The following is a 25,210-nucleotide window of genomic DNA, read 5'->3' as shown; positions in this document are numbered from 1 at the left end:
TCTCTACTAGTCACATGCATGGTGATCAATCGGCCGGTGAGGTTAGGTCACCAATATTATATATTTGCTTATGCAATTAAATAGTCTCCCGGTGCATACCCATAATTTAGTTTTTTTTTTGTTTGCGATGGAAGGATATTTCTTTTATTCAACAAGACAACAGTAAACAAACTAGACTACAGACAAAGGCCCAAAACAGGGCAAAAAAAACAAAAATCAAAGAAGCCCAGCAGGCTTGACAAGCCCCAGCCCAGTTGCAAATTCAGCAGGGAGTTGCGTCGGCGTCGCTGTTTCACCCCGAAATTGAACGTGACACAGAGACGTCACGAAATCTGCCGGAAAAAGCTTGGAAGCCAGCCAAATCAATCCTACGCAAGAACGCCTGAACAGAACCCATCCAAACAAACACAAGATCTCCACGAACCAAATTTAGTTGAAGGCCCAACGGCAAGAGCAGAGCTGTACAAACTAATCTTGTATTCCCAGCCCAAGATCAGTTTGTAGGGCTCCCGTGTTCCTATATACTGCTCTGTTGGTACCAGAAGTAGTGAATCTTTTGGGAGCAACTCCTGGTAATGGGATTTGAGTTTGATAAATATGTGTGGTGTAGAAAATAGATAAATCGAATTGGCCGTAACTTGTTAATTAATATAAAAATTAAACTTAGCATCTCCAACAGTAGAAATTATTTTTTAGTTAAATTTAGCTAAAATTGTGAAATATAGCTATTGATTTAGCAATGTTACTCCAGCAATAGTAGCTATTTGTAAATAATAACTATATTTTACCAAATCGTAAACTGACATGTGGACGAAAGAAGAGAGAGAAATATAACTTTTGCTTTAGCTATGTAGGATACTCTAGCTAAATATAGCTAACCATTTTAGTTATAGTTAAATTTAACTTACCTATAGCTAGTCTGTTGGAGTTGAATTTTGCATTAGAAATAATTATATATAGCTAAAAATTGAGTTTAGCTACTCTGTTGGAGATGCCCTAACTCTCCTAACTTCTTCTGTTGCTACAAGGGACACTACTACAATAATGACCAAAGGCCACGATTTGCTTAGCCACACATTGATTGATAGGTGGATATGTTGGGCAAACTTGTAATATGGGTGGTAGAATGCCACATTTATCACTTGTGTCGGTGTGTATCTAATTTTTTAACATTTTATTCATCATTGTGGTCCACTCTTGTACCCCACTCCGATTAGATAATGAATTTTTACTTATCAGTCACTCTCCTACGATATAATATATAAAATATAAAATAAAAACAAAAACACTCGCTCTCATCTCTCATCTCTCATCTCTCATCTCTCTCTCACTCTGTCTGCCTCTTCTCAATTGTCGCCCACATCGCTCTCTCTCCTCTCTTTTGTTCTTTCTGGGCAATTCTCAGGTTTGGCTCTCTTTTCTTCCCCTCTCATAGATCAATTTAATTTCTTCAGTAATAGCTAAGTTTTCCCTATCACTATTGAGTATTTTAATTTGAAGTGCTCAAGTTTCTTCATTTTGTTCCCATATCTGATTAGGGTTTGGGGTTTGATTTATTGTTTCCGATTTTGAATTTAGGAGGGCTTGATTAGGATTGGTTCCTTTTTTCTCTTCTCAATCTATTATTTTTGTTGTAGGATTGGTCCATCTTCCGATGATGGGTGGGTTTCGATCATTTCCGTCGTTCAAAGATTCATTCTTTCTTTTCACTGGTTGTTATCTCAGTACTTAATCTATTCTTTTAGCTTTGTTTTATCTCAATTTCATATTGTTCCCTTGTCTATATGCATTTGTTGATGTGTATATTGCTCAATTTCACAGCTTTTGCATGTCCTGTGTGATTTTGGACTCTGATTTTCATATGGTTTTTGGGTGTGCACATAAGTTTCAATTGATTTGTTATATGCTTTACAGAATTAGATGTTCTTATCTAGCATTTTTTTGGTAGTGTGGCTCTACTGGTTTTGTTGTAGATCTTATATGTCATATCTAGTTTTTTTTTCTTTTCTACTTTTGTAACAATATAAGTAATTTAACACCAATTTTGATATCCTTATAGCTCAAAAATTGGGCACTTAATTTTCTAATAAGAAACATGGCTGTTCTTATCTAGCTCTATTCTTTTGGCAGTGGAAAACTAGTTCACAAGGTCCAATGACTAGCTAGGCATAAATTGACGTAAGATTTTTTTGATAGATAAGCATTATTGTACCTCACTAATTCGATGATATTAATTCCAGCATACGTTTGATTTTTATTAATTTGTGCACTTAGTTTATGTGTTATAGAAATATTTCGTCTGACAGTTTGAACTTTGTACTTTCAGTATGCTAGGAATCCAATCAGATGATGAACCACAGTTTACTTAGGTAAATATTTGTCTTTTATATATGTTAACCAGGCTAATCATTTGTTTTTTGCACAATAAGATGGCCAAAGGGTAAGTTGGAGTTCTCTAAGGACTGGAAAGCCAAATCTGATTGCCACCTTGGAGAGAATTAAGCGCAATTATAATGAGTGGTTGGAAACTATCAACTGTAATGAAGCTCAAATTGATGATCGAACTGGGAATGAGCCACCCTCTCATGCCAGTCAGCATAATTGGCAACCCCCTCCCCACCCATTTGTGAAAATCAATGTCGATGGTGCCTGGGATGAAACCAACCATACAAGTGGGGTGGGAGTAATCATTAGAAATCATAGAGGTTTCTCTATTGCAGGTGCAAGTCTACATGGGAACCACAACTCTTCCATAGAAGTGGAAGCGGATGCAGTGGTAAAAGGTCTTCAGTTTGCAGCCCATTTGAAGCTTAAAAATATCATTATGGAAGGTGACTGTCTTGAGATCATCAGGGCCTTGGAGAATCAAGCCAACCATCACAGTTGGAAGATCTCTCCCATAGGGTTTACCTTCGTTCACTGGAATCAGATGGAGCTGGATCCCCAGAGAAGCTAACCGTGTTGCGGATGCAGCGGCTAAGCTTGCTAAAATGAGGTTGTGCTCACAGGATTGGGCTAATAGGCCCCCAACCTTCCTCCTGTCTATTTTGAGAAGTGATGGTCTTCCTGGCCCTCCCTAACTATCCATCAGTTTGCTACAGTTTGTTTCTGTTTTGTTAGTAGGTTCTAGTTGTAGGTTCCATCTTATATGTTTGTCTCCTTTCTTTCCCTGTAAGTCTTGCCTTTCTGGCCTTTGCAATGAATTTTTCTTCAGACAAGAAAAAAAAGGGGGTAAGTTGGAGTTCATAGATGTACAAGTACAACTTTGCTTAACTTAGCTGAGTCAGATGCATTTTGTTGCCGACTTGCCTTTTTATGATGACTCGTTTAGTGTTATTGTGTGCTTCAACTTAGACTAATTATACTCGAGTTACTGAAGTTGGAAACTTTATAATTAAAGTCTGTGCTTGTGAATTCCATTTGTTTCTACAATTACTTCATATCATGTGGCATATGATCCATTTCCTGCCTTACAGGTTTGACTAGGAGTTTAACAATGAAGTTGCAACTCAAGTAATCTAGCTATTTGCAAGATTTGTAAGTACATGACTTGGTATATTTTCATGTGTGATATTTTATACAATACTTTTCAAATGTTATATGCTTGTTTTTGCTTTGGACGACTTCATCTGATTAGCTTTCTTATATTGCCATTATAAGAGCTTTGTATCTCTTACTGTATTACTTATTAACAGAGAATTAAGGTATATTTTCATACTAAAAATGTGTAATATTCATATAGGGAATTAACCTAGTGGAAAAGTTTGAAGTTGAAGGTGGTGTTATATTCATGGCAGCTCCAGTCGATCTGTTGCAACTGGATTTCAGGTCAGCTCATATGTTTCACTGTAATTGCTATTTTATATTTTAGTAACAACTTTTTGTGTAGATATCATATTTATAACTTCCATTTATATACAGAATTTTCAAAAGTTGAAGTTGTCACCGGAGCTTAACCAGAAGTTGAAGTCGTCACCGGATCTTAACCAGAAGTTGAAGTCATTTAGTAGAAGTTGGTTTATAGAGGTAGAGAAGTTGAAGTTATTTAGTAGAAGTTGGTTTATAGAGGTAGAAATGCTCTAGTCATGATAACGAGGCCATCATATATTCCTTGGTGAAATATTTCTTTACTTGTTCCAGTGTGTAAGTCTTTGGATTGCTGGTTTGATGAACTTTGTTGGAGTTATTTTGCTATGTATTGCTGTTTGGTATGCATTCCTTTGTGGCAGTTGATGGAAATATCAAATATGTAGTTTGCAGCTATGAAAAAAAAATATATTGTTCAACAATTTTTTTTAATATATTTGTTTATGAAGACACGAACAGAAAGCACATGTGGCTTGTACGAATAAAATAAAAGAAGTCAGCCACTTGCATCAGTTGCGGGACCCATCATGTCACGTTTGAAGAGTTTGTGTGTGTTTTGGCAATAGATACGGCTCTACAGGGCACTGACCACAAAGAAAGTGGCTGCACAGTTGCTGTACTCTATAGACACGCATAACCGTGGCCTTTGACCCTCATACCCACCAATCATGAACGTGGCTGTTGCTAAGAATTGTAGTAGTGGGATTGTCCACCCTATTCTTAAACTTGATAGTAATATCATCTACAAAAGATGGTTACCAATCTATCCATTCCCAAGTAAAGCATTCTATCGACCAATTTTTGTACCAAAGTTCCAATTAATATTAACTAAAGTTATATCACTTTCCTTTCTTCAAAAAATTTTCGACCAATGATGAAGCGCTAAAATTTAACGCTTCTTTTAAACTTTGGTAATTGAGATCATTTGGTGTGTGCATTTCACTGAAACTGTTAAAATGAAGTATCAACAAGCAATTAATCAAACATTCAAAGACAACATTAGTTAAAAAACTTAAAATAACTCCAAATTCTGAATGCATTCAAGAAAAGTACATATGTATTATGATAACCAAAAGGAAAAATTCAACCAATATATACACATAGAACATTCAAGATCTTGTATTTAGTTATGACATAAAGTCAAAGATTATAAGCATATAATTTGAGAGAATGATTTTTTGATTTATGTTATTCTCACAAGAAGGACAATTATATAGTTATATACATTATACAGATACAATCCGTGTACCATAAGATAAGTAATAATCATAATTAAAGTCTAATTAGCATAGATTAGAGGCTTAGAGCATATACAAGAATATCCAAATATACAAGGTAAATAGCATGACTCATATACAGGAACATCCTAAATATACAAGGTAAATAGCATGACTCATGCATGCCAACACATAATGTCACGCCCCGAATTTTGAATAACAAATTCAAATCCGAAACATGAATTTAACAACTTAATCAAATAAACGTTCTGAATTTTTTTTTTCTCAGAACAAACACACCACTCGCCACTCAAATATAAAATCTCGAAGACCTCGAGTTTATTATTACAAATTCACTCTCACAAGTAAAATTGTAAAGCTCTAAATGAGCATAACAAACCTCACAATAGAAAATCAGAATAACACACTTGCAGCTACTCTACGCAGCTCGATCACCTTCCTGATTTTCCTGACCTGTAGTAGTACCCGCTACACAATTAGAATAATGTACCGGGATTGCAACAACACAAAACCCGGTAAGCTTTTGACAGCTCGTATGAGTAAACAAGAATGAACTGTTGATTTAATAAAATACATTTCCTTTAACTCAAGTATAGAAATGTAGAAACATCACAATTACAATGATCACCACAAAACCACTTCACTTTCTCACTCTCATATATATATAAATATATATATATATAAATATTATACACTTATGAGTCACTCCCCATTACCCTCATAAGGTCACTCAACATTTGGCAGACAGACTAGAGCTCTAACTGATCGTTTCCACCTACCCGGCGCGAGGGCGTGGTTCACGATTTAATGCTATTAGTTTCCACCTACCCGGTACAAGGGCGTGGTTCACTAATAGATGCCATGGTCACCCCCGTGACCTATTGATCTCCACAGATCAATATATCTCAACAAATCAACAATTTATTGTTTCTCAACAATAAATTTAATACCTCTCACAATATTGTTGCTTTTCAACAATAAACTCAACACAACCATAACAGTACATAATATCTCACAATTTCAACAATACATATTATTTCACATAAATAATATATATATAGATAGACATTCACACAGGAATGCCCATTAATACCAACTATAGTTCACACAATGACGACAAAAAATAAATTAATTAAAAGTACTCGGTTCGTAATATGAACCACGTGAGGTTTACTCACCTCGATAATCCCGCTGCGTCTTCAATTCCGCTCAAAATACGATCCACAATCGTCCACTAACTCAAACCGTCAATCACCTAGTCAGATACGATCTTAACTTAGCAATCATTCATAAACCACACATATACGGAAATCCAACGGTCGGATTCTAATTTAATGATGATCCAACGGCCAGATCGAATTTATATGATGATCCAACGGTCGGATCCTCACGGATCGCCCTTAGGATCATCCTCCAAAATTATCACGAAGATCCAACGGTCAGATCTTCTTGAATCACTCTAACAAACATCTCCTCAAAATTATACGAAAATCCGACGGTCAGATTCTCACGAATCGCCTTCCGAATCACTATTTCACAATTATACGAAGATCCAATGGTGGGATCTTCGCCCGTGACCACACAAAGTCATCGGGACAGTCATACGATCAACATATTCAAATTTGAAGTAAATCTGACGGTCGGATCTTAGCGGATCGTAAACCGAAGATAAAACGTAAAAACGTTAAATAGTAACGTCAAAACATAAATCCACTATTTATCAACGTTTTCTAAAATGACCTTGTAATATATCAAAACGCTCGTAAGGATGCGTAGATCATCACCTAGATAATAAAAACTCGAAATATGGTCGAATACGCCGCCACAAGCGGCGGTCAGTGGGTGGTCAACGCGGCGGTCAACGACGGTCAACCACCTCCGATGCAAAAGTTGTCAACTACAAACTTGTTCAAAATGACGAGTTGATCCACTTTCATAACTAGCATGAAGTCTGAAAACGAAAGGAAGTAGTCGGAAATTACCTAGAACAGTCGAGGTGACTGGAAAATTTCCAGAATCCGGCGAGAAACTGCAGAAAACGGCGAGCTCCAATTCGACGTAAAAACGTCAATTTAAGGCTTCGATTCCTTCTGAAGAGTTGTTAAGAAACTCAAGAAGAACACACTGGTTCAAGAATCACAGAAATATATGGTCTGTAGCTCGAGATATACCGATCGAAAGCTTCGGTGGTCGGAAAAATTCCAGAATTTTGCAGAATCCGGCAAGGCTCGATTTCGACGTCAAAACTTCAATTTAAGGCTTCGATTCCTTCTGAAGAGTTGTTAAGAAACTCAAGAAGAACTCACTGGTTCAAGAATCACTCAAAACGACGTCCTGTAGCTCAAGATATTTGGATCGATAGTTCCGGTCTCGTTCTTGGCGGGGTTGACTTGTAGTTGCTGCTACGGGATGCGCCGCCATGCAAGGCTGCTTCTGGGGGCTTCAGGAGGTTGAGGCGAGCTCGTGGATGGAGTTTTGCGAGGAGTGGTGACCGGTAGCTTGAGATATCAAGCTTGGAACCAAATCGGGGCTGGACGAACCCGGTCTCTTCGCCGCTGCTTCCGGCTGTGCCGTGACCCAAGACCGCAGCAGGTAGCTTCGCAAGGCTGAGACGAAGCCACTGAAGGTTGTCCGGCGTCGATTGATGGCAGGTGGAGGAAGGAAAAGAACGGAGAGCGTTTGCTCTGTTTTTGTGTTTTTCGGACGAGAGAGAGAGAGAATGATTTCGGACAAGAGAGAGAGAGAATGATTTCGGACAAGAGAGAGTTATGTTCTGTTTCTTCAATTATGCTCTGGTGTGGTCAATGACAGAAGCTGGGGCATAACGAATTATGGGTAATCATGAAAGCTAAAGCATTACAATCATGAAAAGTAAAGCACCGGTAATCATGTTTTGCTTTGATTAAAAATCACGGTTATTACAATCTACCCCCCTTAAAGGAATTTCGTCCCGAAATTCAAGTACCCAATTCCACAAAGAGCTGTGGATACTTCACTCTCATGTCAGACTCTAACTCCCATGATGCATCACCCTCGTCATGATGACTCCACAGCACCTTCACAAGATTAACCTCCTTCCTACGAAGCTTCTTCGTAGACCTATCTAAGATACGAACAGGTTCAACCACAAAGGTTACATCCGTGTTTACCTCAATCGTACCATGATCAATTACGTGGGACTCATCTCGGACGTACTTCCTGAGCATAGACACATGAAAGACATTGTGTACACCAGACATGCTAACAGGTAAGGCAAGACGATATGCTAATTCACCGACCCTTTCCAGAATCTCAAAAGGTCCCACGTATCTTGGTGCTAGCTTCCCCTTCTTTCCAAATCTCATCACACCTTTCATAGGTGAGACTTTCAAGAAAACGTGGCCACCTACTTCGAACTCAACTGGTCTTCTCTTCAAATCAGCATAACTCTTCTGCCTACTCTGTGCTGTTCGGATCCTGTCCCGAATAACAGTGACCTTCTCTGTAGTCTCCTGTACAATCTCAGGACCGAAGAGCCCTTTATCCCCTGCTTCAGCCCAACAGATAGGAGTCCTACATGGCCTACCATAAAGAGCCTCATATGGTGCCATACCGATACTGGAGTGATAGCTGTTGTTGTAGGCAAACTCTACCAATGGCAGATGATCCGCCCAACTTCCCTTGAAGTCCAGTACACAAGCTCTAAGCATGTCCTCCATCACCTGATTCACTCTCTCGGTTTGCCCATCTGTCTGTGGATGAAATGCAGTGCTCATAGCTAAAGATGTGCCAACTGTCTTATGGAACCTACGCCAGAATTCAGAAGTGAAACGAGCATCCCGATCCGAAACAATTGTTACGGGCACACCATGAAGCTTTACTATCTCATTCAGATACAACTTACACAATGCATCGATTGAGTAAGTCTTTGCCACGGGAAGAAAGTGTGCTGACTTTGTCAATCGGTCAACAATCACCCAAATCGAGTCATAACTTTGTCTGGACCTAGGCAATCCAGTCACAAAGTCCATGGAGATATCTTCCCATTTCCAAACAGGAATTGGTAAGGGTTTCAGCATCCCCGCGGGCCTCTGATGCTCAGCCTTCACTTGCTGACATGTAAGACACTTCGACACATGTTCTGCCACATCCCTCTTCATTCCATACCACCAAAACTGTCTTCGTAGATCCATATACATTTTGGTACCCCCTGGATGTACAGTGTATCTAGATCTATGTGCTTCCCGCATGATCTCCTCCTTGAGGTTATCAACACTTGGGACATACAATCTTCCACGAAATCTCAACCCTCCATCTGTCCTAATAGCCCACTCAGAAGGGCCCTCCACATTTGGATCAACATTCATCTCAGCAATCCTCGTCTGAGCAAACTCATCAAGTGTCTGACCCTGAATGATCCTGGAATTCAAGGTGGACTGTAAGGTGATACTTCCGAGAAACATTTCATGTCCAACTTCTGCGGGCATAAGATCAAACTCAGATGCAGCTTCCAACATGAGCCACTCCTGCACCATGAGTGATGCCATGATTATTCGGGGCTTCCTACTCAAAGCATCTGCCACTACGTTGGCCTTTCCAGGATGATACTCCAAAGTAAAATCATAGTCTTTGATGAGCTCCATCCATCTCCTCTGCCTCATGTTCAACTCCTTTTGGGAGAATAGATATTTCAGACTCTTATGATCAGAAAAGAGTTCGAACTTCTCACCATACAGATAGTGTCTCCAAATCTTCAAGGCAAACACCACTGCAGCTAGCTCTAGATCATGAGTGGGGTAATTCTGCTCATGAACCTTCAGTTGTCTAGAGCCATAAGCAACAACACAACCATTCTGCATCAACACACACCCCAAACCCTGATGAGATGCATCACTGTAGATAACTAAACCACCACCGCTAGTAGGAATAGTCAACACTGGTGCTGTAGTCAACCTGGTCTTCAGCTCGTTGAAAGCCTTCTCACACTCATCCATCCATAAAAACTGAGTGTCCTTCCTTGTCAATTTGGTCAAAGCCGAAGCAATACCAGAAAACCCCTCAATGAATCGCCTGTAATACCCTGCCAATCCAAGGAAGCTACGGATTTCAGTAACAGTGGTAGGGCGAATCCAACTCATCACCGCTTCAACCTTCGAAGGATCCACCGAAACTCCATCCTTCGAAACTACATAACCAAGGAACTTGACTTCCTTCTGCCAAAAGTCGCACTTCTCAAGCTTGGCAAACAATTTCTTCTCTCTCAGCGTCTGTAGTACAATCCGCAAATGCTCCTCATGCTCATCAGACGACCTTGAATAAATCAAGATGTCGTCCACGAACACTACAACAAATTGATCCAAGTAAGGACTGAACGTGCGGTTCATCAAGTCCATGAATGCTGCTGGTGCATTAGTCAGACCAAAAGGCATGACAAGGAACTCAAAATGTCCATACCTGGTCCTGAACGCCGTCTTTGGAATATCCTCATCCTTCACCCTTAACTGGTGATATCCAGATCTCAAATCAATCTTTGAGAACACAGTAGCCTCTCTAAGCTGATCGAACAAGTCATCAATCCTAGGTAAAGGGTACCTGTTCTTGATGGTCACCTTGTTCAGCTGCCGATAATCCACACATAATCGAAGTGAATTATCCTTCTTCTTCACAAACAACACTGGTGCACCCCAAGGAGATACACTAGCCTGTATGAACCCTTGAGTCAGTAATCCATCAATCTGAACCTTCAACTCCTGAAGTTCAGCTGGAGCCATCCGATAGGGTGCTTTTGATACAGGGGCAGTACCTGGTATCACGTCAATGGAGAAGTCCATTACCCTTTTTGGAGGCAACCCTGGTATCTCCTTAAAAACATCAGCATACTCTGAAACTACAAGAATTCCTGAAATCTTAGAAATACTACTCCCTGACTCAATATGAGCCAAAATCCCTGCCCTCATAGCGATGTCAGACTTTAGACAACGGTAATGAAACACTGGTTGCCCAGGAACATGGAAGGACACAATCATCCTAAAGCAATCAATTACTGCATGGTTCGGGCTCAACCAATCCATGCCCAAAATCACATCATATGTGTGATCTGGTATCACAATCAACGATGCAGAGAACTCTCTACCACCTATCTCAATAGGGCAATCATTACAAAACATATCAAGCTCAAGAGATACACCGAGGGGTGACGTAACACATAATGACCCAGTAAGAGGCATGGAAATCAAACCCAATACATCTACTACGGAACTAGATATAAAGGAATGGGAGGCTCCCGTATCAAACAGTACTCTAGCAAGATAGTTATAGATAGATAAGGTACCTTCCACCCCTGTGCCTCTCTGACCAATGGCGAAGACTCTAGCCTGACCTTGAGGCTGTTGTCTCAGCTGGTTTCTTTGGCCCCTATCTTGTTGCTGCGTGCAAACCCGGGAGACATGTCCTGCCTGGCCACAATTAAAGCACACCAAATTCTTTGGTTTCGGGCAGTTTCGCGAAATGTGCCCTAACTCCTGGCAGTTGAAACATTTCAGAGGTGCCACCTGTCTAATAGGCATCACCCTAGCAGGTGTAGCAACCATGGCCCTAGTTGGTGCCTGCTGCTGGTTAGTCCTTTGTCTCTTCCAGATGTTACCTCGTTTGCCTGCTGTATGGCTGTTCTCAGCTACTGCTTTTCCCTTCCTCTGAAAATCTCTCTCAACTGTCTGCTCTTCTAAGAGGATCTGGTTTTCCTGCTCGATGGTTAATGCCTTAGCCACAACGAGTCTTAGTTCCTTTAGTTCCAAAATGGCTACGTCACGCCGAATCGATGGGTTCAGCCCTAATTGAAACTTCATGGCCAAACTCTCAGGATCTAACTGTCTCACAAACTGATACAACCTGTTGAACTCCGCCTCATAATCCCTCACACTCAACTTCCCCTGAGTTAGTGAATGGAATTGTCTCTCCAACTGCTGTCTCACGGTAACTGGGAAGTATTTCTTCCTGAAGAGTTCCACGAAGCCATCCCAGGTTAGAGTGGTCACGTCTATCATCCTCTCAGTGCCACTCCACCACAATCGTGCATCCTCCTGAAGCATAAACGATGCTATCTTCCTCTTCTCCCGTTCATCACAAATCACCATCTGGAAGTAACCTTTCATATTTTCGATCCACTGGTCTGCCAACATATAGTCTGTGCCACCTTTAAATGGAACTGCTCCCAGACTATAAATTTCCTTTGTCAATTTCGACAGACGAGTAGCGTCCACCATATTAATCACTGGTGGAACAGGCAGTTCATACTCTGGTGTCTCCACCTCATCCTCATACATCTCGACTGGAGGGGCCCTGCCCTTACCTCTACCTCTGCCTCTACCTCTGCCTCTGCCTCTACCCCTACCTCGACCCCTACCTCCTCCTCCAACCAAGTCCATTACCTGTGCAGGATGGTAACCTATGATTAATACTTGAATAACTCTCAGAATAAGTATATGTTAATCACGTTAGCCAAAATCATCATTCACTTCAGAGAATTCAATTTCATCCTGACTACCTAATCCGAGTTAATTCAAAGGTTCACTTTCCTTAAAATAAACTAACTCAAGAAGCTATACGAAGTTTCTATACTTCAGTTATCGAGTCTATACCACTCTCGCGACACTAACCCTTCCTACATACCCAATGATTATACCAGTACCGAAGAGTATATGATGGGGATCCGCTGCAGACGGGCCATCACTCGGGGAGTACTGATTATCACCAAATATGTACCTTACGCTCTGATACCAAACTGTCACGCCCCGAATTTTGAATAACAAATTCAAATCCGAAACATGAATTTAACAACTTAATCAAATAAACGTTCTGAATTTTTTTTTTCTCAGAACAAACACACCACTCGCCACTCAAATATAAAATCTCGAAGACCTCGAGTTTATTATTACAAATTCACTCTCACAAGTAAAATTGTAAAGCTCTAAATGAGCATAACAAACCTCACAATAGAAAATCAGAATAACACACTTGCAGCTACTCTACGCAGCTCGATCACCTTCCTGATTTTCCTGACCTGTAGTAGTACCCGCTACACAATTAGAATAATGTACCGGGATTGCAACAACACAAAACCCGGTAAGCTTTTGACAGCTCGTATGAGTAAACAAGAATGAACTGTTGATTTAATAAAATACATTTCCTTTAACTCAAGTATAGAAATGTAGAAACATCACAATTACAATGATCACCACAAAACCACTTCACTTTCTCACTCTCATATATATATAAATATATATATATATAAATATTATACACTTATGAGTCACTCCCCATTACCCTCATAAGGTCACTCAACATTTGGCAGACAGACTAGAGCTCTAACTGATCGTTTCCACCTACCCGGCGCGAGGGCGTGGTTCACGATTTAATGCTATTAGTTTCCACCTACCCGGTACAAGGGCGTGGTTCACTAATAGATGCCATGGTCACCCCCGTGACCTATTGATCTCCACAGATCAATATATCTCAACAAATCAACAATTTATTGTTTCTCAACAATAAATTTAATACCTCTCACAATATTGTTGCTTTTCAACAATAAACTCAACACAACCATAACAGTACATAATATCTCACAATTTCAACAATACATATTATTTCACATAAATAATATATATATAGATAGACATTCACACAGGAATGCCCATTAATACCAACTATAGTTCACACAATGACGACAAAAAATAAATTAATTAAAAGTACTCGGTTCGTAATATGAACCACGTGAGGTTTACTCACCTCGATAATCCCGCTGCGTCTTCAATTCCGCTCAAAATACGATCCACAATCGTCCACTAACTCAAACCGTCAATCACCTAGTCAGATACGATCTTAACTTAGCAATCATTCATAAACCACACATATACGGAAATCCAACGGTCGGATTCTAATTTAATGATGATCCAACGGCCAGATCGAATTTATATGATGATCCAACGGTCGGATCCTCACGGATCGCCCTTAGGATCATCCTCCAAAATTATCACGAAGATCCAACGGTCAGATCTTCTTGAATCACTCTAACAAACATCTCCTCAAAATTATACGAAAATCCGACGGTCAGATTCTCACGAATCGCCTTCCGAATCACTATTTCACAATTATACGAAGATCCAATGGTGGGATCTTCGCCCGTGACCACACAAAGTCATCGGGACAGTCATACGATCAACATATTCAAATTTGAAGTAAATCTGACGGTCGGATCTTAGCGGATCGTAAACCGAAGATAAAACGTAAAAACGTTAAATAGTAACGTCAAAACATAAATCCACTATTTATCAACGTTTTCTAAAATGACCTTGTAATATATCAAAACGCTCGTAAGGATGCGTAGATCATCACCTAGATAATAAAAACTCGAAATATGGTCGAATACGCCGCCACAAGCGGCGGTCAGTGGGTGGTCAACGCGGCGGTCAACGACGGTCAACCACCTCCGATGCAAAAGTTGTCAACTACAAACTTGTTCAAAATGACGAGTTGATCCACTTTCATAACTAGCATGAAGTCTGAAAACGAAAGGAAGTAGTCGGAAATTACCTAGAACAGTCGAGGTGACTGGAAAATTTCCAGAATCCGGCGAGAAACTGCAGAAAACGGCGAGCTCCAATTCGACGTAAAAACGTCAATTTAAGGCTTCGATTCCTTCTGAAGAGTTGTTAAGAAACTCAAGAAGAACACACTGGTTCAAGAATCACAGAAATATATGGTCTGTAGCTCGAGATATACCGATCGAAAGCTTCGGTGGTCGGAAAAATTCCAGAATTTTGCAGAATCCGGCAAGGCTCGATTTCGACGTCAAAACTTCAATTTAAGGCTTCGATTCCTTCTGAAGAGTTGTTAAGAAACTCAAGAAGAACTCACTGGTTCAAGAATCACTCAAAACGACGTCCTGTAGCTCAAGATATTTGGATCGATAGTTCCGGTCTCGTTCTTGGCGGGGTTGACTTGTAGTTGCTGCTACGGGATGCGCCGCCATGCAAGGCTGCTTCTGGGGGCTTCAGGAGGTTGAGGCGAGCTCGTGGATGGAGTTTTGCGAGGAGTGGTGACCGGTAGCTTGAGATATCAAGCTTGGAACCAAATCGGGGCTGGACGAACCCGGTCTCTTCGCCGCTGCTTCCGGCTGTGCCGTGACCCAAGACCGCAGCAGGTAGCTTCGCAAGGCTGAGACGAAGCCACTGAAGGTTGTCCGGCGTCGATTGATGGCAGGTGGAGGAAGGAAAAGAACGGAGAGCGTTTGCTCTGTTTTTGTGTTTTTCGGACGAGAGAGAGAGAGAATGATTTCGGACAAGAGAGAGAGAGAATGATTTCGGACAAGAGAGAGTTATGTTCTGTTTCTTCAATTATGCTCTGGTGTGGTCAATGACAGAAGCTGGGGCATAACGAATTATGGGTAATCATGAAAGCTAAAGCATTACAATCATGAAAAGTAAAGCACCGGTAATCATGTTTTGCTTTGATTAAAAATCACGGTTATTACACATAATATCCATCTGAAAGAGTTGTGCGAGACTCATAAACTTTGTTGATCTCATCAAGCTCTTGGAGACGTGAGATTGTCCTCAAATACGAAACTGCCATCAGATAAAACAAATGACTTTTGACTTAAATTGACATCTTATCATTTCTCCAATATCTCGTAGTTTTCTCCAATACATCGTCATTTTCTCTCAAAATTGAAAAACTCAATCATATAAGTTTTTTCACTCCAATCAGTAATTACTTATAGATAATAAATTAGACGAGAGAACATAGGATCTGAGAATGTAAGTCTGAGAGGAATAACAATCACAAATAGAACTAAGAGTTCTGAGACTCGTTTGAATTTTAAAATCATGCAATTGATCACTTTAATAGGTATAATATGTTCATACTATATGTGTTCTAACAAAGTGCATGTAACGCGCGTTGCCTTCATGGATTCATTGCATATTAATTGCTCTTAATCCTCTTATGCATATCTCTTCGAGGCATTCGACCAAAGAGAACGATCATAGACTTTTAGTCAAATGCACATTGTTGTTTTTACAAAAAAAAAACTAATTAAAACATGCTAGCTAGCCTCGTTAGCAGTATGCATTAACTCATAATGCACATATAATTAGTTTACAAATTATAATCGGTTATTCGATGTTTGCAACAATTGAAAAATTGTATCTTTTCACTTTGTTTATAACATGGTATATTTAGTTCTTAATTCATTTTGTTCATAATAGGGCACACACATATTGCTAACAAAAACTGAAATATTATTAGTAAGGCCTATCCCCACGTGGCGGGGGATTATAAGGCCTATCCCCACTTGGCGGGGGATTATAGTTGCACCCGATCCAAGTACCCCCATTGTTGCACCTTGCTTTGGCACACCCCAGATGAGTCGAGGTGTTCCAAATGACCTGCAAATAATGCCCACATTCGCCACCGACGCAAGAATTCGAGTTGTAATCGTAATTCGGCTTCTCCCCCACCCACATGCTCACAGCATCTAAGCCAAACATCTCACCCCAACTCATGGCAAGGTTTTCACCGTATTTATAACCGGAGTGGACAAGTTGGCAGTCATGAATGTGTTTTTGGGCATAGTCTTGAGCAAAACGCGCTAGTTCATCATCCCAGACCATGGGCCCGTTACCTACCGCCGCTCGAGCAAAGTTGTGGCCGTTCAGGTAGTCTTTGATCGAGTCTTGCGCAAAAATGGAATGGAGCAGGGATAAGGCTACGAGAGAAATCAGGACTGATGAAATCTTACACAATTCCATACTGATGGTTTGTAGAATTTTTGAGGCACTGACTGATGGGTCCATGAGATAATTGGTGTATTTATAGTGAAAAATGTGGACATCTAGCGTAATCTGCATGCCCTAAGTTGCCAATTAAACTCCGGCTTTTTCATTCTCTTGATAATTGGTGTATCAAGAGAATCGAAACCCAGATTCTGGTCATTAATATGAATCAATTGGGTTAAGATATATTGAAGCCAAAAATAAACAAAGAGATTCAGAGAAACTAAAAGCTAGATATGATATTATGATGGATCCTATGCATAATTAAGAGAAACGATACCTAAATTCTGGTCATTAATTTTGAATCAATTGAGTAAAGATATAGAATCAAGATCCTCTCCTTGGCTAGCCCCTATCCTTGGGTATCCTTGACTTTTATTCTTGTCCATTAATTAGATATCCAAAGGCCACCACTTAACCACCTCAGCATTTATTCATTAAATATTCAAAATTACAATTCCCAATACAAACAGCTCCGTTTTCTCATCTATTCCTCTGTTAACAGATCGAGTCAAAAAAGATGGAGGGACTCCTTGACGCCTCGTTTTCCTATTCCAATCGTTCTACAATATCTTCCCGTGCTCTGTTCTCTCTTATCTCTTCTCTGCTTCATTATCTCTTTCATCGACTCTGTTTGTCTGGAGATTTCAATCGCACCATCAACTATCATATTAGCTATGGCGTTAAGAGATGTAAGCTTTCTACCGATCTTGTTCTGAACTCGGTCTCTCTTTTCCTTTTCGTTTTTTTTCCATCTCGCTTTGCTTCCTTCTCTTTCAGTTTTTCGGATCCTCTCTTTGATCTTTTCATTATTATGTTCCGTGAACGATGTTACATATTAGCTAACAGAAATTTGAATGGGAAGTCCAGCTTCCTTGTATACTCTCTTTGTTTTTCAAATTTTTTCAATGTTAGTTTATAGGTGTAGAATTTGATTTCATAAGTTCATAGTATCCATAGAAGACAAATTGCATGGCTTCATAATTTCATTTGTGTTCCATACTACAGATAACAAATATTGTTGGAGAAGCTAGCTTGGATGACATAAGTTGCAAACCAAAATTTGGTATGGAATTTGACTCTGCAGAAGCTGCTTATATATTTTACAACGAGTGGAAGATGGGATTCGGTGTTAGAAAGATATGCTAATTCACATTAAAGCTAGTACGGTTCAGGTTGGACAGATTCAGTTCGTCCATTGGTTTAAGCGAGTTAGATACCTTAACGATCATCAATTTGGCTGAAAATTTACAGAGATGATCTATACATTAGTACCTAAAAACTGAACGGTCGAGATGTGGATATGTGACCGAAAAGTGACCCTAAAGTCTAAATGCGCACTTTATTTTCAAAGTGGAGCTCTGCTCTGAGTAGGATCTGTGTGTTTGTGTGTGTGTGTGTATAATGTACTAATGCAGCTAATTTTGAGTCATATGTGTTTTGTAGGTTTTTTAAGTCTTAGACTTGAACTTATGCGCTGACGAATTTGACAGCTTCATGAATTTTAATTTTTAGTTTATTTTGCAAGCCTGGGAACAACCACAAGAAGTCAGGATATGTGCACCATTTTTGTCGAACCATGCATGCAGGCTTCTAGTACTTTTGGATATATATTAGGTTGTTTTGTGGATGTGATCACTGATGATGTGAGATTTCTTTTGTTGCATGTTTGAAGCATATATTAATTTTATCTTTTGGTGTTATCCTACCTTGGCAATAATGAGGCACTTGTTCAGTATTGTAATAATTCTAATTCCTCCAGATCCTTTGTTCAAAATAGCCATAGATCAAGCAGTAATCCTCAAATAATTCCTCATCATTTTTTCTCTTTAGATGTATCGTTTTTTTCTTTAAAATAAGGTATCCAAGAGTGGGAGGCAATAAAGGACAAGAGTACACACATTCGTTCAATAAAGGCAGGTCTGGACTCAAACATATGCACAAAGAAAATAATTGAACAGCAACATTGTGTATAAATAAAAAGTTCAATAAGACCACTTTGTAGAGAAAACAGACAATTTACAATGTATAAAACAACATGCCTCAATATGAACCTGTTGCCAAACTCTGAACTCAAACATATGCACAAAGAAGAATTTAGTAGCAAAAGATTGGTCATTCAGTACTGCAGTGGATATCTGAATCTACCACACTTATCAGGGAACAAGTAGATTTGTTTTAGACTGAGTTCATAAATCTTATGATTCTTCAGGTCTGGAAACCTTTTCCTCATAGCAATTGTTTCTACTGAAGAATACGGAACGAGACTAAGTGTGGATCATGAGAGGGAGAAAGAGAGAGGGACACAAGCATGTATAGTGGTTCACCTTGCCCTTGAGGCAAGGCTACGTCCACTTAGATATTTTACTATGTAGTGAGGCCAAGTAGCCTTTGATAGTGATACAAGTGAGGGGATCATGGATCCATCCCTTCTAAGAAGGGGAGGACTTCCCTTTATAGCTAAGGGAAGTCCCCATCTATTCTATATTTCCGATGTGGGATACAATGTACATATATTGCTTCTCTTGAAGCCTCCTGGAGAGCATGGGAGGGTGGCCTCCTGACTAGATACCGGCCGACCTCCACCATGGCAACGTAGCTCGGGTGTCGGCCTACCGGATGCATGCCATAGGCGGGGCTAGCCATGCCGCGGGGCCCACCTATGAGGTCGTTGATTATGCTTGGCGGTATGTAATATAAGTGATATCAACAGCAATAAATTAGAAGCTCTCTACAGTAACAAAAAAGCGTAACATCTGCCACTGCACTTTGGTAATTACTAGTGCAGACAATGCTTGAAACCATGTTATATATTATAACAAAAGAGGAACTGAAACAGGGATAACAAAAAGACAGATGAATCTAAATCCTAAAATAAGAAACAATATGCTCGATCAGCATCCTTAGTCGTCTAGCAATTTTGCGGATTAAGTTCTCAAGGTTTTGCTTTCATGCTTCAATACTTTTGCAACAACCTTCTCTCTTTTCGATATAGCTGTTACTATAGCTTTCTTCTTTCGAGCATTCTTGGTTCTCTTCATTTGTCTACCCTTTATCTTTCTGTCACAGGAAAGTTTCACAATTAGGTGGAAGAAAACATAAAACAGATTGATTCAGAAAACAACTGCAAACGAAACAAGAAACGCAAGTAAGAATGGTTAATCACAATGGCATATAGCTAGGTAGCAGTAGTTTGAAAATGAAAATAAAAATGTACAATGACTCACCTGTGTCGCTATGACTGTACAAGTTCCACTTTTGTTCAAGTACAAACTCTTAAAAAAACTGTATCCATAGAAGTAGATGAACTGTGAAATAAAGAACTGCAGGTTCTTTGTCCCAAGGCCCCGGTATAATGAAAGCACCTGACGGGTATAAATTGCTTCCTAGAAAACATCAGAAATTTTCCTGCAAATTTGAGAAATTAAAACTTAGAAGAAGAAAAAAAGAAGAAGGAAAACATGCCCTATGGATCACTAGGAAAGGCAGTTGTCACAACTCACAACAAGATTCTTCAAGCCACGATAATCTGAACTGGATATAAATTTGATTCAAACTTTTTCAGTGACAAAATTGATTCAAACAACGAGTTTAATCACACTAGCAAGTGTATTCTTATTAACATGCTTATCGCATAACAGATCTGTAATATCGTTCATAATAGAGATAATGAAGAGATCAAAGACAAAACGTAAAATAGAAAGAGAAAGGAGCAAAAAAAATAAAATAGAAAACTTACATCTCTTAACGCCATAGTTGAAATGATAGTTGATGGTCGGATTGAAATATCCAGACAAACAGAGTCGAAGAGATAATGAAGTAGAGAGGAGATAAGAGAGAGCAGAACGCTGAAGGATGATAGGAATAGAAAAATGAGGCGTTAAGGAGTCTCACCATCTTTTTTTTTTTTTTTGACTTGATCTGTTAACGGAGGAATGGCTGAGAAAACGGAGCTGTTTGTTTTGGGAATTGTCATTTTGAATATTTTAATGGATAAATGTTGAGGTGGTTAAATTGTGGCCTTTGGATATATAATTAATGGACAAGATTAAAAGTCAAGAATACCTAAGGATAGGAGCCAGCCAAGGAGAGGATCCAAATCCAAAGATATATTGTAGCCAAAAATAAACAAAGAGATCCTGAGAAACTAAAAGCTAGATTGGGCAATGATAGGGGACCTCAATGAGACTTAAGATTTGTGGCATCAAATCCTATGTGTCATGCCATGTAAGTAAATACAAATTTTATATTCAAATGCACATAATATATCTTGCCACGTCATAATCTTGCAACATCAACTTCACCATTTTATATTTCCTTTTAGATTTTTAGGAAGTGAATCAATGACATTAATGAATTTAATTAGGTGACAAAAAAAATATTGCGTGTTAATAGCAACCATTAATTATGTATTAATTTAAGGAAAATGTCTACAATTTTTTCACCAATATTTTTCTTCATTTGATTAATTTTTTTCCTAAAATTGGTCTTTTCAAATAGCACTAATATATTGAATTAGGTGACAGGAAATAGGCATTAAATTTTGTTTTCAAATATTAATTAATTTGGTCAAAAAAATTAATAAATTAAATTTAAAAAAGATGTAATGTCCAAATTAATTTTGTTATATATATATATATATATATATATATATATATATATATATATATATATATACAGATCCTATCCAGAGCGGAGCTCCGCTTTGAAATTAACGTGTGAAGTTCGAGTTTTGGGCCACTTTTCGGTCGCATATCCACATCTCAACCGTTCCGTTTTTAAGTACTAGTGTATAGATCATCTCTTCAAATTTTTAGCCAAATTGATAATCGTTAAGGTATCTAACTCGCTTAAACCAATGGACGGACTGAATCTGTCAACCTGAACCATACTAGCTTTAAGGCAGTTATCAATGCCTTAACGATCATCATTTTTGCTGAAAATTTGCAGAGACGATCTATACACTAGTACCTAAAAACTGAACGGTCGAGATGTGGATATGCGACCGAAAAGTGACCCAAAACTCGAACTTCACACATTAATTTCAAAGCGGAGCTCCGCTCTGGATAAGATCTGTATATATATATATATATATATATATATATATATATATATCGAGATGTGGATATGCGACCGAAAAGTGACCCAAAACTCGAACTTCACACATTAATTTCAAAGCGGAGCTCCGCTCTGGATAAGATCTGTATATATATATTTTGGGTTAAACTAAACTAAACTAAACTAACAAATAAAAAAAAAAGAATAACAAAATCTGAACTAAGCCAAAGAAAACGTCAAACAACAAAAAGAAAAGAAAGAAAGATGGAGGGACAGAGAGGAGGATTGCAGAGGCGTTGCAATCCTGAAACACACTAAACTGGGGGTTTTTGGTTTTTCTACGAAAATAAACAGAAAACAAAGAAAAGAAAAATGATTTTGAGTTTAAGGTTTGAAAGATATGATGAAGATGTTAGGAACTCGGAAATCCACCACCAAAATATGCTTGAGACAAATTTATCATCCTAGTTTCAATTACTAAGTCGTGAAAAAGGTTTCAATCAAGAACAAACCATGAATGCATGCATAAATTCTTATTACTTCCCTAGATTACTTAAGCAAGATGAACGCACCATTACTAAGCCTTTAGAATAAACAATCAAGGTATAGAACGCTATCCTATCAACAATTCATTCTAAGCATTAATCACATGTGGAAGTTTGATCGAAACAAGTATGCAAAACTAGTGTGGAACGCCTACCTAGCATGCAATCCTTTTTATTTGGTTTCACCTATTGTCCTATAGGTTTTACTACCATTGAAACAAGCATTATTAACCGTTTAGGAGATTAAAATACCTATTTCTAGCCCCACTCACATGATCATAATATTTTATGTGCGCATTCATAAAACATAAACATGCAAGAGTTATCTGTAAACCAAAACCAAATTAACAATTTCACCACAAAGCAATCACGAAACTAGGAATCAAAATATTGTCAAAAACATATCTTAGGGGCTTCAAACCTCGCCCCTAACAAAAGTAGATTAGCCACACATCGTCTTAAAATTCACAACTAAAAACATATGAGTTTGATTTACAAGAAAATAAAAACCGTAAAGGGCAGAAGATGAGAGCCACGAATTCACTTTTAGGCAGCCTTGAACGCAAGAACTCCCTTCAAGATGGTACACGGCAAGGCTTGATGAAGAATGGATGATGGTGTGCACGGTTTTTGCTCTTGGAGGACTTGGGAATTTCAAGACTTTGTGTGCTAGGGTTTAGGGCAGAAGATGGCGCTGTAGATGATTGTTTTCAACGTTTGCAGAAGCCCTATGTGTATGAGAAACACCGCCCAAGTTTCCTTTTCCAATTCTGCTTTGAAAGCCTCCCCTAGTTGCTTGAGGATTACTCTAATTGGTGCACAATTAAATGATTTTCAAGCCTTAATAATCTTCTAAAAATCTTGAGGAATCATTATTGGACTCTCCTTCATATTTGCAGCAGCAATAACCTTCCAAAAATGCCCAAGAAATCCGTCCAAAGAAGATATCTGCCAAACTGTCCTGTTTTGACTAGGATTCAATTTCTGACTCTGAAGCTTCCTTCTTGGACAAGAAACGACTTCGTCTTGACAAGTTTCTGGATGGTTCTTGACTCCCACGTGTTCTATGACATCATATCTTCTATATTGATCAACAACCTTCTGGAAAAACTCCAATTAAATCGCCGGTAAAGATCTCCCAAAAAGCTTCGTGAAAAGCTGACAGTTTCTGCCTTATCGGGAACCTTACTTTGAATTTGATTTCCTGCTGCCTCGTTGATGCTTCTAACCAGTTCTTTGGCTCTATTTAAAGTATAACATCATGTATTCAAATATTTCTGGCCCTTTCTGCAAAGTTGCAGCTGGGATGATGCAAGAATTGCTCCTCAAAACCGTTCCCAGAAAGCTGATTCTGAAACTGCAGTTTTCTGCTTTGCAGCAACTGTTTTGCACAACGATTTCCGTGGACTTCCCTTGTAATTTCTGGCTAAAAGGTTGATCAAAATTAGTCCTCTGCATCAGTACTTCATGTTCCATGGCTTTGTTTCTCCCTTTGAGCTCCTATTTCTCTTGAATCACTCCACGAACTACCTAAAAAGAAAACAAAGTTAAAACTGACTTTTTAAAGGAAATAGCTAAGAAAAGTGTAGAGGATTGCACATTATATTTGTCACATTTATGCTCCTATCAGTTTTTTTTTTTTTTTTTTTTTTTTTTTTTTTTTTTTTAGTCTTTAAAAATTTCGGATTCTATATATATTTCATTGTATTTCGTTTTTCTTCTTTGATTGTTAACGTTGCTTTTGTTTTCTCCTTAGGTACTTTAATTCGTGTATGCATACAAGGAGAAATCCAAAAGGCGAGCTTGTTCCTTTGGACCCTGAGTTACAAAAAACAATTCGAATCAACAAGAAGCTTAAGGAAGCAAGCTCGTCTTCACCAAAAGAAGAAGAAGAGGTGTACGACATCTCATCACTCTTCCAAGAGCAACCTTCAACGCCAGCACCTCAACCAATGGCTCTCACCATTAGGCAACTTTCGACATCTGTGATTCCACCAGGTGGCGTCCCCACTTGTATAACCTACCCTGCTGCAGCTGAGGGAGCAACAGCTGACTTTGAGTTGAAGTCTGGGCTACTTCATCGTCTTCCTACATTCCATGGACTCTCTATGGAAGATCCCAATCAACACTTAATGGAGTTTCAGTTCATTTGCACAAGCATGAAGCCACAAGGAGCTGATGAGCAAATTTTGAAGTTGAAAGCCTTCCCATTCTCGTTGGCTGACAAGGCAAAACAATGGCTTTATGAGTTGCCAAGTGGACGCATCACATCTTGGGCAGGCATGATGAAAGCGTTTTTGGAAAAATACTTCCCTACATCTCGTATCATCATGCTTAGGAAGAAGATAAGTGGCATTCAACAAGGGCAAGATGAGTCCTACGCAGAGTACTATGAAAGGTTCAAGACTCTTATCACTCAATGCCCTCAACATGGCATGAAGGAGGAGACCTTGCTCACTTGCTTCTATGATGGTCTCACCAACTTGGAAAGAGATATGCTCGATGCAGCTTCTGGAGGATCATTTGTTGATAAGGAACCTGCAGCTGGAATGATCTTAATTGAGAATAGGGCCTTGAATCAACAACAGTATGGAAGTTCCAAGTCCACCCATACACGTGAAAAGGCCCATGAGGTAAGTACTTTGGTTCAATTGGAAGATAAAATTAACAAGCTTACCTCTATTGTTTCTCA

At 39.1% G+C, this 25,210-nt stretch overlaps 2 protein-coding genes, 3 long non-coding RNA genes and 1 other non-coding gene across 9 annotated transcripts; 2 read left to right on the top strand and 4 right to left on the bottom strand.

Moving 5' to 3' along the window:
* Window positions 1-1,273: 1,273 nt before the first annotated feature.
* On the top strand, window positions 1,274-4,289 carry LOC133740392 (uncharacterized). Of its 4 annotated transcripts, none has more exons than XR_009861198.1 (5): window positions 1,316-1,405; window positions 1,638-2,178; window positions 2,327-3,537; window positions 3,743-3,828; window positions 3,922-4,289. It is a non-coding gene; the product is annotated as an uncharacterized LOC133740392 (long non-coding RNA). The 4 variants fall into 4 exon arrangements; XR_009861197.1 differs by having other exon boundaries at window positions 1,638-3,231; window positions 3,477-3,537; XR_009861196.1 differs by having other exon boundaries at window positions 1,330-1,405; window positions 1,638-1,712; window positions 1,822-3,537.
* A 3,797-nt stretch (window positions 4,290-8,086) lies between these two features.
* Window positions 8,087-12,508, bottom strand: LOC133737048 (uncharacterized; the record flags this gene model as incomplete). The annotated part of the gene is made up of 3 exons (XM_062164680.1): window positions 10,898-12,508; window positions 10,392-10,702; window positions 8,087-10,154 (listed from the first exon to the last, which is right to left on the bottom strand). Coding segments are annotated over exons 1-3 (3,990 nt in total), but the record flags the coding sequence as incomplete, so codon positions are not given.
* A 3,491-nt stretch (window positions 12,509-15,999) lies between these two features.
* On the bottom strand, window positions 16,000-16,997 carry LOC133741147 (pathogenesis-related protein 1-like). Its single transcript, XM_062169093.1, has one exon. The coding sequence runs from the start codon at window positions 16,988-16,990 to the stop codon at window positions 16,385-16,387; it is 606 nt and encodes a 201-aa protein (XP_062025077.1). The 5' UTR covers window positions 16,991-16,997; the 3' UTR covers window positions 16,000-16,384.
* A 270-nt stretch (window positions 16,998-17,267) lies between these two features.
* On the top strand, window positions 17,268-18,347 carry LOC133741524 (uncharacterized). The gene is made up of 2 exons (XR_009861983.1): window positions 17,268-17,607; window positions 17,924-18,347. It is a non-coding gene; the product is annotated as an uncharacterized LOC133741524 (long non-coding RNA).
* Window positions 18,348-19,707: 1,360 nt separating this feature from the next.
* On the bottom strand, window positions 19,708-20,763 carry LOC133736715 (uncharacterized). Its single transcript, XR_009859672.1, has 3 exons — window positions 20,655-20,763; window positions 20,143-20,323; window positions 19,708-19,975 (listed from the first exon to the last, which is right to left on the bottom strand). It is a non-coding gene; the product is annotated as an uncharacterized LOC133736715 (long non-coding RNA).
* Window positions 20,764-24,848: 4,085 nt separating this feature from the next.
* Window positions 24,849-24,955, bottom strand: LOC133741641 (small nucleolar RNA R71). The gene has a single exon (XR_009862074.1). It is a non-coding gene; the product is annotated as a small nucleolar RNA R71 (small nucleolar RNA).
* Between the last annotated feature and the right edge of the window lie 255 nt (window positions 24,956-25,210).

The sequence above is a fragment of the Rosa rugosa genome, chromosome 3 (genome assembly GCF_958449725.1).
Source record: "Rosa rugosa chromosome 3, drRosRugo1.1, whole genome shotgun sequence".
NCBI classification, from domain to species: Eukaryota; Viridiplantae; Streptophyta; class Magnoliopsida; order Rosales; family Rosaceae; genus Rosa; species Rosa rugosa.
This window is presented reverse-complemented; position numbering and strand designations above follow the sequence as displayed.